The sequence below is a fragment of the Gopherus flavomarginatus genome, chromosome 15 (assembly GCF_025201925.1).
Source record: "Gopherus flavomarginatus isolate rGopFla2 chromosome 15, rGopFla2.mat.asm, whole genome shotgun sequence".
In the NCBI taxonomy this organism is placed as follows: domain Eukaryota; kingdom Metazoa; phylum Chordata; order Testudines; family Testudinidae; genus Gopherus; species Gopherus flavomarginatus.
Genome location: NC_066631.1, coordinates 16,001,660 through 16,015,518, shown reverse-complemented (window position 1 = coordinate 16,015,518; position 13,859 = coordinate 16,001,660). Strand labels below are relative to the sequence as shown.

At 38.8% G+C, this 13,859-nt stretch overlaps 1 protein-coding gene across 2 annotated transcripts in view; it reads left to right on the top strand.

Moving 5' to 3' along the window:
- PPIL2 (peptidylprolyl isomerase like 2) overlaps nt 1-13,859 on the top strand; it is a 120,888-nt gene that overhangs the window by 30,604 nt on the left and 76,425 nt on the right. For both annotated transcript variants that reach the window (XM_050924238.1, XM_050924239.1), the window contains 2 exons: nt 4,609-4,700; nt 6,968-7,057. In XM_050924238.1, the coding sequence (XP_050780195.1) occupies nt 4,609-4,700; nt 6,968-7,057 (182 nt within the window). The remainder of the gene's footprint in view (nt 1-4,608; nt 4,701-6,967; nt 7,058-13,859) is intronic.

Below are 13,859 nucleotides of genomic sequence, written 5' to 3'. Positions count from 1 at the left end.
AACTTGTTACCTTCCATGTAGGATCATAATTTTATTTTTGAGCTCTGTCACTGATCGTTGGAATCAATATGTTCTTCATTAAGGCCCCATTTCTGCCACCCTTACATTGAGTAGTTTCTGTTTCTGAAAGTAATCCCATTTTGTTTTGTGACTGCTTACTGAGTAAGGTACTACATGATGAGAGTTAGAGTTTCTGGAAGGGTGAAATTACATGGTGTGTTATCTTTAGCTGATACCCACAACTACTATAGCCAATTTACTACAGGAATCTGAGCCTGTACCTTAACCCTTCACTCTGGCTTACTTCATTATCCTGAGATAATGTGCAACAGAATATAGAAGAATAAAGTCTTCATTAATGTTGCAGTGTTACGTCACAGAAGAATTAGAAGCACATTAGCCTGGAAAATGTTGATTTTCCCATGCTAGTTATTCCCCAGCTTCCCAGTCAATTCAGTGGAATTGTGTCTGGCTTTTAAAAGACCAAGGGAAAGGGAGATGCTGCCTTTGCTAAGATATAGTAACATTGTGGGAAAGGGAGACTCTCATATAGAAGTTGATGGAGCTCATTGTAAGTCCATGGGGTGTTGTGACTCAGCAGACTTCACTGATCCTCCTTATCAGTCCTCCATGATTTGAACTCCATTTTGAAGACACTGGTAAAATTGGGGGCAAAATGCTCAATAACTCATTTGGCAACTCAAGATAATTGTTTTCTGAGGATCCTGTTCATGGCATTTTCTGAATAACAGCCTGTTAGAGAAGAGCCTGTGGTTATGCTTCTGCTGGCTTAAAGATGTAAAATCAAGGACCAATCCAGGACCACTAATAATATAAGGGAGAAAATTATAGTTTTATTTATAATACTTTGCATGTTATATGTTCTGATAACTTTACAGCCATTAATTTATGAAACCTCTGTGAAGCAGACAATGATCATCATCTCTTTACTGAGGGGAAAATGTAGGCAACAAGGGCTCTAGGTGTTGGAGATGGGATTAGAATTTAAAAGTTACTAGCTCCTAAGTCTTTCGCTAAATCCATGAGACCACGCCATCTGTCATAAGAGTTCTATGATGGGTAACAGATTTCTTCAGAGTTTTGCATTCAAATGACAAATCTTAATGCCTTTAAAACATTGTCATAATCGGTAAAATATCAACAAATTGGTAAAGGTTTTAAAAAACTAATAGCAATTTTTGGGTGCACAACTTACTATAGCTCCAGCTCAGTACTTTCTGAAAATCAGACAGCTTTTGGGGATCTCAAGTTGGACACCCTAAAATGGAGGTCACGTTTTGGCCATTATATTTTTCAGCTCACAATTCTGGGCATTTTGCTGTACAGCTGCCGTTAACTCAAGTGGGACTAGCCCAACTAAAATGACAAGTTTAGAATATTAAGGAGTCATCATAGAGACTCTTAAGTATAAAGGAGTCATTTCATTATGAACTCTTATTTTTCTCCGCTTACAACTTTTTGCAAAACAGTGTCCTTTGGGCTGCAATATTTTATGCTTAATCTCAACCCAAAGGTGAATTTTTAATTTAAATATTACAAGAATTGCAGGCCGAAAAGTAGTGTGGGAAGAAAAAGGTGTGTTTTAGAGGCATTGTCACCATTTTTTGCTCTCCCATAGTTCAGTAGAATTGCTTCCAAAAAGTCATCCTTGAAATGAATGCATTCCTCCATGGGCAATGTACACGAGACATGCTTAGGTTGTTTCTAAACCTTGTTATGAATATTGTAATTCTTTAACCTTTTTCAGATGAATTCACTTGTACAGGCAAAGATTAGAACATTCTCAGGGGGTCCAGGGTATATAATAATGTGCATCATACATCAGAAGTAGGGGTATAACTAAAAAGGCATATGATGTAGGGTTAGGCTCTTCATCCTTAGAATAAGTAATGAAGAAGAGCTCCCCTTCTAGTAGGTATATGTGTCTCTGTCCCTGGCTATCTGAGGTGCTCCATCACTGTCACCAAAATCGTTTCCATGCCCTGTCCCAGCCTGACTGTAAGAAGTCCAGCATGCTGGAATAGGTTGGATATTGGAGCCTTGTTGGCTCCACCCTCTGATTTTCCCCAAAAAGAGAGGTTGGAGAGAGGTACCCAGATTTTTAAAAATGACTGGTGATTTTGGGTGCTTCAGTGTTTGGGTGCCCAACCTGAGAGACCCTAGAGGGGCCTGATTTTCAGAGAGCGTACTTCGTGACAACCAGGTCCCTTTATATGGTGTCTCAGGTAAATCACTAGTATCTCTTGAAAACTTTGTGTAGTGTGGCTATTGACAACTAAATCTTTTAGGTAGGGGGTGATTGTTGGAGGGGCTGGTAATATGGAGGGTGTTTCATTCTGAATGAGAAGGTGATAAGAGCAAAGGGAGGTCTCTGATCTGCGTATGGAAGGGAGAACATGAGGTTATAGGGCATTAAGGCTGGAGCCGTATAGTAGAATTTCCTCACTTTTTAGAGTGTAAATTTGTAACTAATACCACTTCTTTTGGAGGAGGAATAAATTCTCATCTTTAACAGTGTAATGGCTTTGGGGAATACTGCTAAGAGTTTACATGTGGCTTGGAGAGCCAGTAACCAATGCCTAGTGCATGGGCCCTATTGCTGTGCACTGATTGCAATTTCACTCCTGACATTGCTGGTCAGGATGCACATTTTGTTTACGGTAGCAGGAACGGACACTAATAAATACGATGGGGTTGCTCCTCAGAACCAGTTATACTCAAAGGAAAAGAGTCTCAGCATCTGTGAAATGCACTCTCATCAGAGCAACTCATTGTACATGAACTACATGAGCTGCCATGGGTGAGAGAGCCCTTGCCATCTGCAAGGGAAAGACTAGTCGCTTTCAGTTAACCCTGCTCTGCTGAGGTTGTGAGTGAACTGGCAAATGTTTACTGAAGTGCAGGCTGCTAGCCAAGACTGGTGGAATGGAATGGAGGGGGGCGGGGTTGTGGAAGCACTTATCACTACTGTGGGATATATGTAGCTAGCTGTATCATCGGTGCGCAAGTGCCAGAGTCCGTGCTAGCAGGCTGAAGTACTTTGAGGCAAGGATCATGTTCTTGTTCTGTGTTAGTACAGTGCTAGCATAGTGGGGTCCTGCTCCACGGCTGGGATGCACAGGCACTTATACAGTACAAGTAATAACAAAGGCAAGCTTACAGTAGCAGTGAACTGTCAAAACAGTCTTTTTTTAAGAAGAGCCCATTGGGTGGTGCTAGATGAAGTAAAAGGCTACAGTAGGAAAGGAAGAGAATTGATCTTTATTGCTGCCTAACAGCAGGCATTTCTTAAAACATGGCTCATGGAATTTTAACACATGCTCAGGTATCTGTTCTCCTCTTTCATGTAGAAAGTGGGATGAGAAGCTATTACAGGAAAAGCCATGTAATGCTCTGTCTTTATCTGAGCACCTTCCATTCAGATCAAGATGGAGCACTATCTTCATGGAGTGCTCCTTGGTACTAAAGATTAAAGCAGCTGTAGCTTCCTTTATTTTAGGCAGCATGGGGGCAGGCTTCAGGCTCTGGGTAGCTTGCTTGTGTGTCTCTCAATGGGACGAAGTACTGACGCCCCTGCCATAAAACACCTTCTAAATTTGCTTCTGAAGCTTACATATTCTCAAAGGGAATAACTTTCCTTCAGTTTTGGGTAGATTAATAAATAAATAAAATCCCCCAAATTTCTTATCCTTGCTTTTACAAGTCTGAGATTGGAGCACTGTCTCTCCGTGACTAGTGGGTGAATATCTGTAGGACCTTCTCTGTCCTGTCATGGTGGTGCTATCTTTATTCAGTTCTCCCTGCTGTTTTTGATTTATCAGATTGTAATTAGTAGGAAAAGAATCTAATGAACCAAAGCTGTTTCCGAATTCCCAATCTAGCAAACTGATCAAGAATTAATAATCATCTTCTAATTGCTTTCTGTTAAGTTTATCCATACATTTTCTTGATCTGTTGGCTTTCATCACTTTCTTTATGCAAGACGTGTTTAATATTTATGCTGACCTTCTTAAGAAAATTTTACAACTCAATTTGAGCTGAAGCCAGGTTCTTTATTGAAAAGTATGTGCTTAGGTTTAATGGAATTCTGTTTACTGAGATTGAATACGAAGTGTTTCCTTTTCTTACCAGCAGAACCTGCAAAGGGCACCATCTCATCTGCACCTCTGCTGGATATAAACCAAGATATGTTCCTGAGAAGGATACTGAAAACAGGGTGGTGGGGGTAGTGAGAAGGTACACTCAACAAGAGTGTCTTGGTTATTACGATATTGATGTTGTGATACTGAGTAGACACCAACCCCATTATGTGACGTGACTATGTTGCTGGCTACTGGATGGTAGACTTCGAAGTCCCATTTTTCTCTTGATTTGTAATTCTTGTAGGTGTCATTCTACTTTATCCACCCACAAATACTACAGAAACAAAGCATGAATTAAAAAGACCACTAATTGTACACTGAACACAAAAAAGAATGTAAATATTCTTCACAAAGACAACTAAAGCAACCATTCCATTTGTCTAAACAACCATAAAAAACTCATGCAGAATTTGTTTTTTTGTTTTTCTCCTCTCCTCCCCCACAGGTAAATACCACTGTCCAGTGCTTTTCACTGTCTTCACCAATAACTCCCATATAGTGGCTATCAGGACGACTGGAAATGTATTTGCTTATGAGGTAGGCCCTCCATTGCATTTCAGTGTTAATGTTTTACACTTGTAGCATCTTTTGTTCAAGGCTCTCAAGGAGCTTTACAGAAGTGGGTAGGTGTTGTCCGTGTGTTACCGACAGGGAAGCTGAGGCACATAGAAGTGAAGAGGCTTCCCTAAGGTCATGCAGCAAACTAGGAGCAGCAAGGGGATTAGAACCCAGGTAATCCTAGTTCCCTGCCCTAAACCATGCTATCTCCATTAGGGTGGAAACAGCAAGATGTCTATACGCCACTGAAGTCCAACTTAAGTCTTCAAAATAGGTCTGAATTGGAGCAGACGCCTTTGGCCTTTTCACAGGGATGAATTTCACCTCTTATGGACAGACTGAGTGATTTAAGATGTTTATTACTTTTAAAGCCTGTCATTTGAGTAAGCTGCATGTAGCTGAGCCCAAGAGAGATTTGTAGGCCAGAATGTTTAACTCCTGATTCACTGTCACACGTTTTTCAGTTGAATGGACAAAAATCTTCTGTGAACCCAACAAGATTTCTTTCTAATACATATCCATGCACAAAGGGCAGATTGCCTGCTTCTAACCTTCTTCAGTAAGCAAGAATATTTTAACTGGAGTTGGAAAAAAATAGGTAACTTATTAGTGGATATTTGAGAACTTCACTTGGGAACTGCATTTCTCAACTTTTTATTCACGTTTCGTGAACATTTGTGTGAGCAAAGGTTTGTTTATATAGACCTTGCCATACAATCAGTTTCAAACCTTTGTGTGATCATGTACACAGCTTGACTATCCAGTATTATAATACAGTGGATCTCAACGTTTCCAGACTACTGTACCCCTTTCAGGAGTTTGATTTGCCTTGTGTACCCTAACTTTCACCTAACTTAAAAACTATTTGCTTACAAAAATCAGACATAAAAATGCAAAAGTGTCACAGTACACTAGTACTGGAAAATTCCTTACTTTTTCATTTTATCTTGATTAAATTTTAGTTTGTATTGACTTTGCTAGGCTTTTTTTGTAGCCTGTTGTAAAACTAGGCAAGTATCTAGATGAGTTGATGTACCCTCTGCAAGACCTCTGTGTACCCCGACTGAGAACCACTGTTGTAAGAAATACATGCAGTGAGCATTTGTGAACAGTCCACAAGTGGGAATTCGTTCACACAAAACAGACATCAAGCTGTTTAAAATACTGAAATTTCAAATAAAAAAAAAAGTTTGTACAATTGCAACAAGAAAAGGGGCTGAATTCACCAACCCTTCCCCCCCCCCATTTCTCCCCCAAGAGAACCACCCCAATATGTTCTCCCAGTTCTAAATGGCATTGTACGTTTTAAAATCTCCAGTTAGGTGAACAGATGAGACTGAGTTAAAATACTTTCTGTTCTCTTCTGGAAACATGGATACTAGCTTTGTTTTGATTTACAAGTAAAAGACTTGACAGCCTAATCCTTAATAGATGCTTGCCCATATAGTAAAACTGCTACCCATTTTGCTACAATTTGCATACCCTGTTAAAGAGAAGCTCAGCTGAGCAGATGTGTGGGGAAACTTTCACAGCATTTGCTCACATTATACATCATTCTGGCCAGTGTAATTTATCCCTAGGTTATATAAGCCATAAATTCATTTCTAGACTTTTAAAGTAGCAGAAAAAATATGACCAATTTTGGTTCTGGGTAGGAGAAGGCACTTATGTACTCACACTCCTGTTTCTTTCCTTGTAAGTAAAGCTGTGTCTTTCATGAAGTGATGTAGTGATGATTCTGATTTGATCATTTTAATTGTTGAGGAGTACAATGTGTTTCTTTGGTGTTGATTCCTACCATACTGTGAACTGCTGCCCATTTTGTAAATCATTTTCATTGCACCTGTTAAATCAGAGATTAATATTGCTCCATGCATAAAAATGTGGTTCTGTGCATTTTAACTGTAATCTAGAAAACAGATGACAGGATTTTCTTTTTGTGCTTTTCTTTCAATTCTTATGTGGAATTTGGCTGAAAAACATGTAGTAACAACCTATGTAGCTACAGAGTCCTAAATAAAAGATTTTTTTTTTGTTAGACGTTGAGTCAAATGGTTAGGAAATAAATACATATGTTTTCCAAAATCAGGAAAGGAGCTCAGTGAAACAATCTGATCACCTATTGGAGGTGAATGTCTCTAATTTGTTTACGTCATCCTGTATATTTATAAGGGGTGTGAGATGTCTTCCGTTTGCCTGGCAGATAATTTCTAATTTTAATTTCTTGTTTTCCACCTGGCTGTTAGGCAGTTGAGCAGCTGAACATAAAAACAAAAAGCTACAAGGATCTCCTGACAGATGAACCCTTTACTCGGCAGGACATCCTGACACTGCAGGTAAAGCTCCTCTTGTTTTCTATTCTATTCTATGTCTCATGCCTCCTACTAAACCCTCTTTTGGAGTGGGTTGGGGAGTGTTAGGCAGACTGGCCACTCTCTGTTGCATTGCTAATATAAAATGACAACTGATTAGAGAAACAGTGTTTTGTAGTGGGTAACAATCGCGTCACTTTCATTTGTTCTCCAGATGGCAAGCTTTAGATATTCCATATAATTTTCACCAGAGCTGAAGTGAAACTTTAATCAGATTATTTTTCATTACAGTGCTAACTCGGCACTTCTGCAATCGATCGGCTCAGTGGCACCGATTTAGCAGGTCTGATGAAGCCTCGATAAGTAGATAGGAGAGCGCTCTCCTGTCTACGTATTTAATCCACCTCGATGAGAGGAAGAAGATATGTCTATGGGAGAGCATCTCCCTCCGACATAACGTTAAGTTGATGGAAATTACATTGCTCAGGAGGGGATTTCACCTCTGAGCAATGTAACTTACATTGACTTAAGTGGTAGTGTAGACGAGGGCATAGTAGACTGTGATTAATTAATTTAGCAGGGAAGCCCATTGTGGGTTGCTGAATTTTGTGGATTAGTAATTTTGTGGCGTAAGTGTACACATTGGGTAAAAAAAAAATCAATGAATCTGCATCAGAAACATACACTGTTTTTGTATGTTGACAAGTGTACGTGTAATTATGTAACACGTTATAGTATACAAGTAAATGTATCGTACTGTGGTGTAATCATAATGAAATGTTAGTTATGAGACCTTGCTATTAAATCTTTGCTTAAAAGTGGCATGAAACCATTGGGTTATTGTAAGAATGATCAGATTTGCAGTTTAGCCAAGTGGGAATTAACAAACGATTACAGTAGAGGCTGGCTAACTAGAAGGAGACTTAGATGGCCAGAGACTTCTTTATGTCTAACTAGCTGGTCAGATGGCCAATAATACATGAACCATGTTGTCATAAGAAATTAAAATAATCCACATATACATTTTCAGCTATTTAAAAGAAAAAAATAATTATATTAATACTGTTTTATTTTTGGGGTGATTTTTAAAAATGCAAATCTCAGCAAAGTAGGTTTTTCAAAGTGTCAGCATCTAGAGGAAAACTGGCAGCAATGCAGAAATCTTCACCTAAATATGCTTTGCTTATGTCTGTTACCCTATAAAATCTGGGAGTGGAGGGAATGTGGTTTTGTTTTGTTTTGTTGAAAGAAAGTTACAAAGCTAGAAAGATGTAACTATGTTCTAGGTAGAAATAAAATGTAAAACTTCAAAGAGAATTGGTACATTTACAAAGGAAGTTGGGGTCTTTATTTTCTCTGAATGTGAAGTGTGACTAAGGTTATGTTTGTTTAGTGAGTTTACTAGTACTGGAACCCATAATAAGAGACTGTAAAACTACTTTCTAATCTGCTGTAATAGACACTTAACTTACAAAGAAATTTACTATAAAATGAGTTTAAATATTAGACCTTAAAATTATTTGATTGTTAAGCTTGCATTACAGCAAGATAGAAATTTGTTTTATATTGGTGGATCATGCCACTGGAGTCACAGATTAGTGCGTATCTCTTATGAATGAGAGAAGTGTCACCAATGGTAGGCTGATAAATGCAAATTTAAGCTGAAAATTTTCCTCAAATTTATTTGTCCATGGGAAGAAGTGTGCTGTTTCCTTTTGTATTGCTGTGCTGAAAAGCATGTGTACAGTTGTTCTCTCTTCCCCCTTCCCCCCAGTCCTTCTGACTCTGACTGTTCAGGCTACTACAAAATTAAACATTTCAGCCCAGTGAATGCAATGCCCACAACTTTCCTCAGATTCAAGATTCAAAGCTTCTGACGATGATATTTGAATCTAACTGCCAAGATGCTAATGGTTTTGCTATAGTAATGAGACAGTAAATGACTATTTTATTTGTGCCATCATTATGGAAAACCAAACCGTTTTGAAAGAGTGATTAAAATCTGCAGTCATTTAAATAAATGTTAGGATTTTAACATGTTCCATAGGTACATATTTTAAATATATTAATAAAAACAGCTTTCTGCTACTCACCTAAATTTACTGTATTTAAATGTTCCTTTCTAAGCTCTCTTAGATGCATAAATCTTCCAAAAACTAGCATGACAGTTTTGTGTTGCTTTGCAGGGAGATTATATGAATTTACTTGCATCTTACTTATGCCTCTTCTGAGAAGTTGTATCTCTCACTCAATCTCCAGCAGTTTATATATTAACCTAAATGAATTAGGCTGTGTACCAATGACCAGTCAGCCGTATTTATACTCCCACCACCCCCATCTATGTGGAGATAATAACCATGTTGTTAAATTCACTCTTGACACCACCCATGAACTCATCTAGGATGACCTGCATAGTATGTGTGTGGATTTGCTACTCTTAAGAAATGCGCTCATCCCAAACTCATGCTGACTAAACCTTTCTACTACATCATTGTGTGGCGTAATCTATTTTATTTTCTCAAATCTATCTGGAAACCACTGAAATACAGAAGAGAAATTTGGGTCAGTGGAATGCTGAACACATTTTGAGAAACCAGCGTGCCATCATTTTAAACACGTTTGGCTTTTCTCACTCAACATTTGTTCTATTTTAAAAACTAAACTGTGTAGGCCATTACTCCCAAACTGTTCCTATTTTGAGGGGGAGGGTGGGGATTGTCATTGGGGTGAAAGTCAGTTTATGTATAGCAGCTTTCAGTGGCTAAAGGAGTTTGTTTTTAACATAAAATCAGTGCACATGCCAGCCTTATTTTAGTGTATGCTGTAAATTCTCATCTCCTTGTTGGACTATGCACCATGAATTACGTTTATCTGCTCAGGCATGCAGCAGACCACTGGCTAAATTTGTCTCTGTCTCACCACATTTGGTTCTGCAGCCTCAAAATTTAAGAAGTATTTTAAAAGTGAACAAAGAAAAGGAATTAAAGGCTGTGACAGGAAACAAGAAAAGCTAGGAGGTTCACGTTCAATGAGGAAATGAACCATTTGTGTCCTCCAGCATACCAGCATAATGAGGTGAACTGGGGAAATAGCATAGGGACACCTGTTGTGTGTAGGTGTTGGAGGATACAGAAGTGTGTCAAAGAGGTCAGTCATCAAAGCAATGCACAGAGACTTGGCTGTGTAACTCTCATTCAGGTCAATGGGAGTCATGCAACTGAATCCTTGTATGCTGTTTTGAAACTCTACCATGTGTTGCTTTTCATCCTTAGACAGGAATTTCCAGGGGTTTTTGTCATGATCCTCATGTTTTTGTTTTTTAATGTGTGAATTCATTATTGTTTCCCATGTACTGTTTCCTTTTGGCACCTTGGAGACTAACTCTAAGGTGCCACAAGGACTCCTCATTGTTTTTGCTGATACAGACTAACACGGCTACCACTCTGAAACCTGTTTTCTTTTGGTAAATCTTTTATAAAAAAGTCCAAGGTCTGTGGCTTTCTTCCTTATAAATTCTCTGTGTCAGGATGACCCTGGGTAGTGAGTGACTTCACCCTTGCAAGCCCTGTCACTAGTTTGCTTTGTTTCTTAGCCACAGATCATCATTGAATTTTGTCATGATGAGTTTGCGGCTGGAACTCTGGCTTATCTACATTGTCTCTTTGGAAAACTTTCAGCTATGTAGTTAAATCTTTATTTGTCACAGGTTTCCTCACTTTCCTGAGATGAATTGAATGTCCTTGTGTCTGAGAGAGCAAGAACTGAGAGCTGGATTGGTAGTTCTGACCCTGCTTGCTGGCAAAGTATCAGGCATGGAAGAGGGGTTTCTATAAAAAGCATTCTTTACTTTGCAAATAGCAACTGAATGGAACTATATTTTTAGTAGCTCAGTTTATCGACAGAAAACAGACTCTGGAAATGCTTCATCTAAATGTCTTAGGAAGCAGATGGGGGCACATGTGTTACTGTAACTGATTTTGTAGGGAAATATAAATAGAGTTAAAGTGGAAAGCTAGATTATTATGAATTTATCAGGTATTTTCCAGATGTATGACCACATTTTTCTTTGCTGTTACCTACAGCAGAATCCTACAGCTGCTGAGGACGTATTTGTTAAATTAGCAAATGACCCCCAAATTAACCACCTTTAAAGATGTTTACCTCTTTCGAAGAAGGTGGAGATGTGGTGTTTTTAGTACTTGTTCTTTCTAGAATAGAATTTCCTAGAGGTATAACAGAAAAATGTTGTTTAGTCCCGACTACCAACACTAATAACGAGTTATACAAATACTGATCAGACTTTTTTGTGCAGCTTTGCTGATGAGCATCACATCAACTGACTGGATACGTTTATTGCTTTATACCGGGGGTAGGCAACCTATGGCACATGTGCCGAAGGCGGCAGACGAGCTGATTTTCAGTGGCACTCACACTCCCTGGGTTCTGGCCACTGGTCCGGGGGGCTCTGCGTTTCAATTTAATTTTAAATGAAGCTTCCTAATCAGTTTAAAAACCTTATTTACTTTACATACAACAATAGTTTAGTTATATATTATAGACTTATAGAAAGAGACCTTCTAAAAACATTCAAATGTATTACTGGCATGCGGAACCTTAAATTAGAGTGAATAAATGAAGACTCGGCACGCCACTTCTGAATGGTTGCCGACCCCTGCTTTATACAGTCATGCGTGGATTACTTTTATTTAAAAAAGGCAAAACAAAAGAACACTTCTGATCTGGAACAAAAAGCAAACTCTAAATTCTAATTGTTAATAACAATATCTTACATTTATATTGTACACCTCTGGCCCCGATATAACGCTGTCCTCAGGAGCCAAAAAATCTTACCGTGTTACAGGTGAAACCACGTTATATCAAACTTGCTTTGATCTGCTGGAGTGCACAGCCTCACCCCTCCAGAGCGCTGCTTTACTGCGTTGTATCTGAATTTGTGTTATATCGGGTCGCGTTGTATCGAGGTAGAGGTGTACTTTTATATGTAAAGAACTTTATGTACTTGTATATACATAAATTGCTTAAGCCACCGCTGGCCTGGTGTGGAATATGGCAACTGTTTAACATAACACAGCAGCATTTCACCACCCCTCAGGGAAAGCAGCAAAGAATAAGATCATCTCTGACTAAAATTGTCAGGGGAATGTAGGTAGGCAGAATGCAGCTACCAAAACTGGCATTTGGCTAGGACACTAGGTCTAGTGTCTCCTTTTCTGCAAAAGATGTCATGGGTTCTTTTCTCTCTGTGAGCGATCAGGGCCCTGAGTTTTATGTACCATCACAGAAGGCAGCAAGTGTACTATTTGCCATAATGCAGTTCTAGGGCAATGGTTCGGTGCTGGTTCAGATGGAGGAGTACCCTACTAGATCTCTCAGCACCGCTTTCTAAACTAAGGAAGACTTTCCTTTGGAGTGGGTCTTCCACTCAAATACCTGGCCCGATCCTGGATAGCTTGTGATATCTCATGAGATCACAGTAGGAGAATGGTATTGGCTGCAAACAGCTATTGGTATAGCCAACAAAATTCAGAGGATAATAGAAGCTAGAGATGGAATGCTCATTTTATGTCATCCATTTCCTAATAGCTTGTTCAGTAGAATTTTAAAAGTTCACCCCTGCTGTTGAGACCAGTCTTGAGAGCAAAGTGTATTAGGCTGAGGAAGCTTCTCCTGATATTCAGCCTAAATGTTTCTTTCCCAAATGTAGATCACTTGTTTTTCCAAAAATAATTAACTATTTCCCCTTAACTGTTGGGGGTTTACACTCTCTTCAGAAATTTGGTACTCTGTAATCTCTTAGCCAAACATCTCTCTCGAGCGCTCTCTCCCCTGTAATCTCTCCTCATCAGTCAGTAACTCAGATCACCATTGTACCTCTTTTGTGAATTCCCTCCAGTTTGTTAGTATCTTTCTGATAACGTGGTGCTCGGAAATGTACAGTATTCCAGGTACAGTTGCACCAGAACCATAGAGAGAGGGGGACTATAGGTCCTTGCTTTAAATAAACCTGACCTCAGTCGTTATACTCCCAAAATTACATTGTCCTTTTCTTGGCTGCCATATACCGCTGCAAACACGCATCTAATTTTGCTGTCCTCTTATCACCTGAGGACTACTTCATCCAAGTTCATCTCTCCTGTAGGTTATATTCAGATTGTTTTTCCCCAGCTGTATTAGTTTGTATCTCTTACAAACTGAATTCTGTTATTTTGCACGTTTCTAATCTGTCTAAGTCTTTGCATTTTCTCTGTCTTGATTGGAAGTCAACTCTTCCCAATTTAACATTGTCTACAGATTTCACTAGCATGTTTCCAGATAACTAACAAAGATCTTAAATACTCCAGGACTTAATACTGATCACTGATACTAATGATACAGATCCTCTTTGTAAATCGCTTTGATATCTTTGGATGAAAAGCGCTACGTAAGAACTAAGGTATTGGTGATATTTTTGATATCCCATAAGAGATCTCTCACCCACCCCGTTGTTTGATAAACTGCTGTTACACTTTTGCTTTATACTCTCTTAGCTAGTTTTCAATGTGTATGTCACCTGCACAAGGCAATTTGAATTAATTTTTCAAGTAAGATTTTGAGTTGATACTAAATCCCAACATATGCCCTATACTGCATTCCCTTCAGACATTGTTTTTGAGATTCTGTCAAAGCAATCAAGTTCGGCTTGCAACATTGATTCTTTATGAACCCATGCTGATTATTCTATATTAATTATAAGTTAAGCCCAAATATAACATCCTGCCTCTTTTCTTTTTCAGTAGTTGTGAAGATCTGATATAGAAAACAGTGT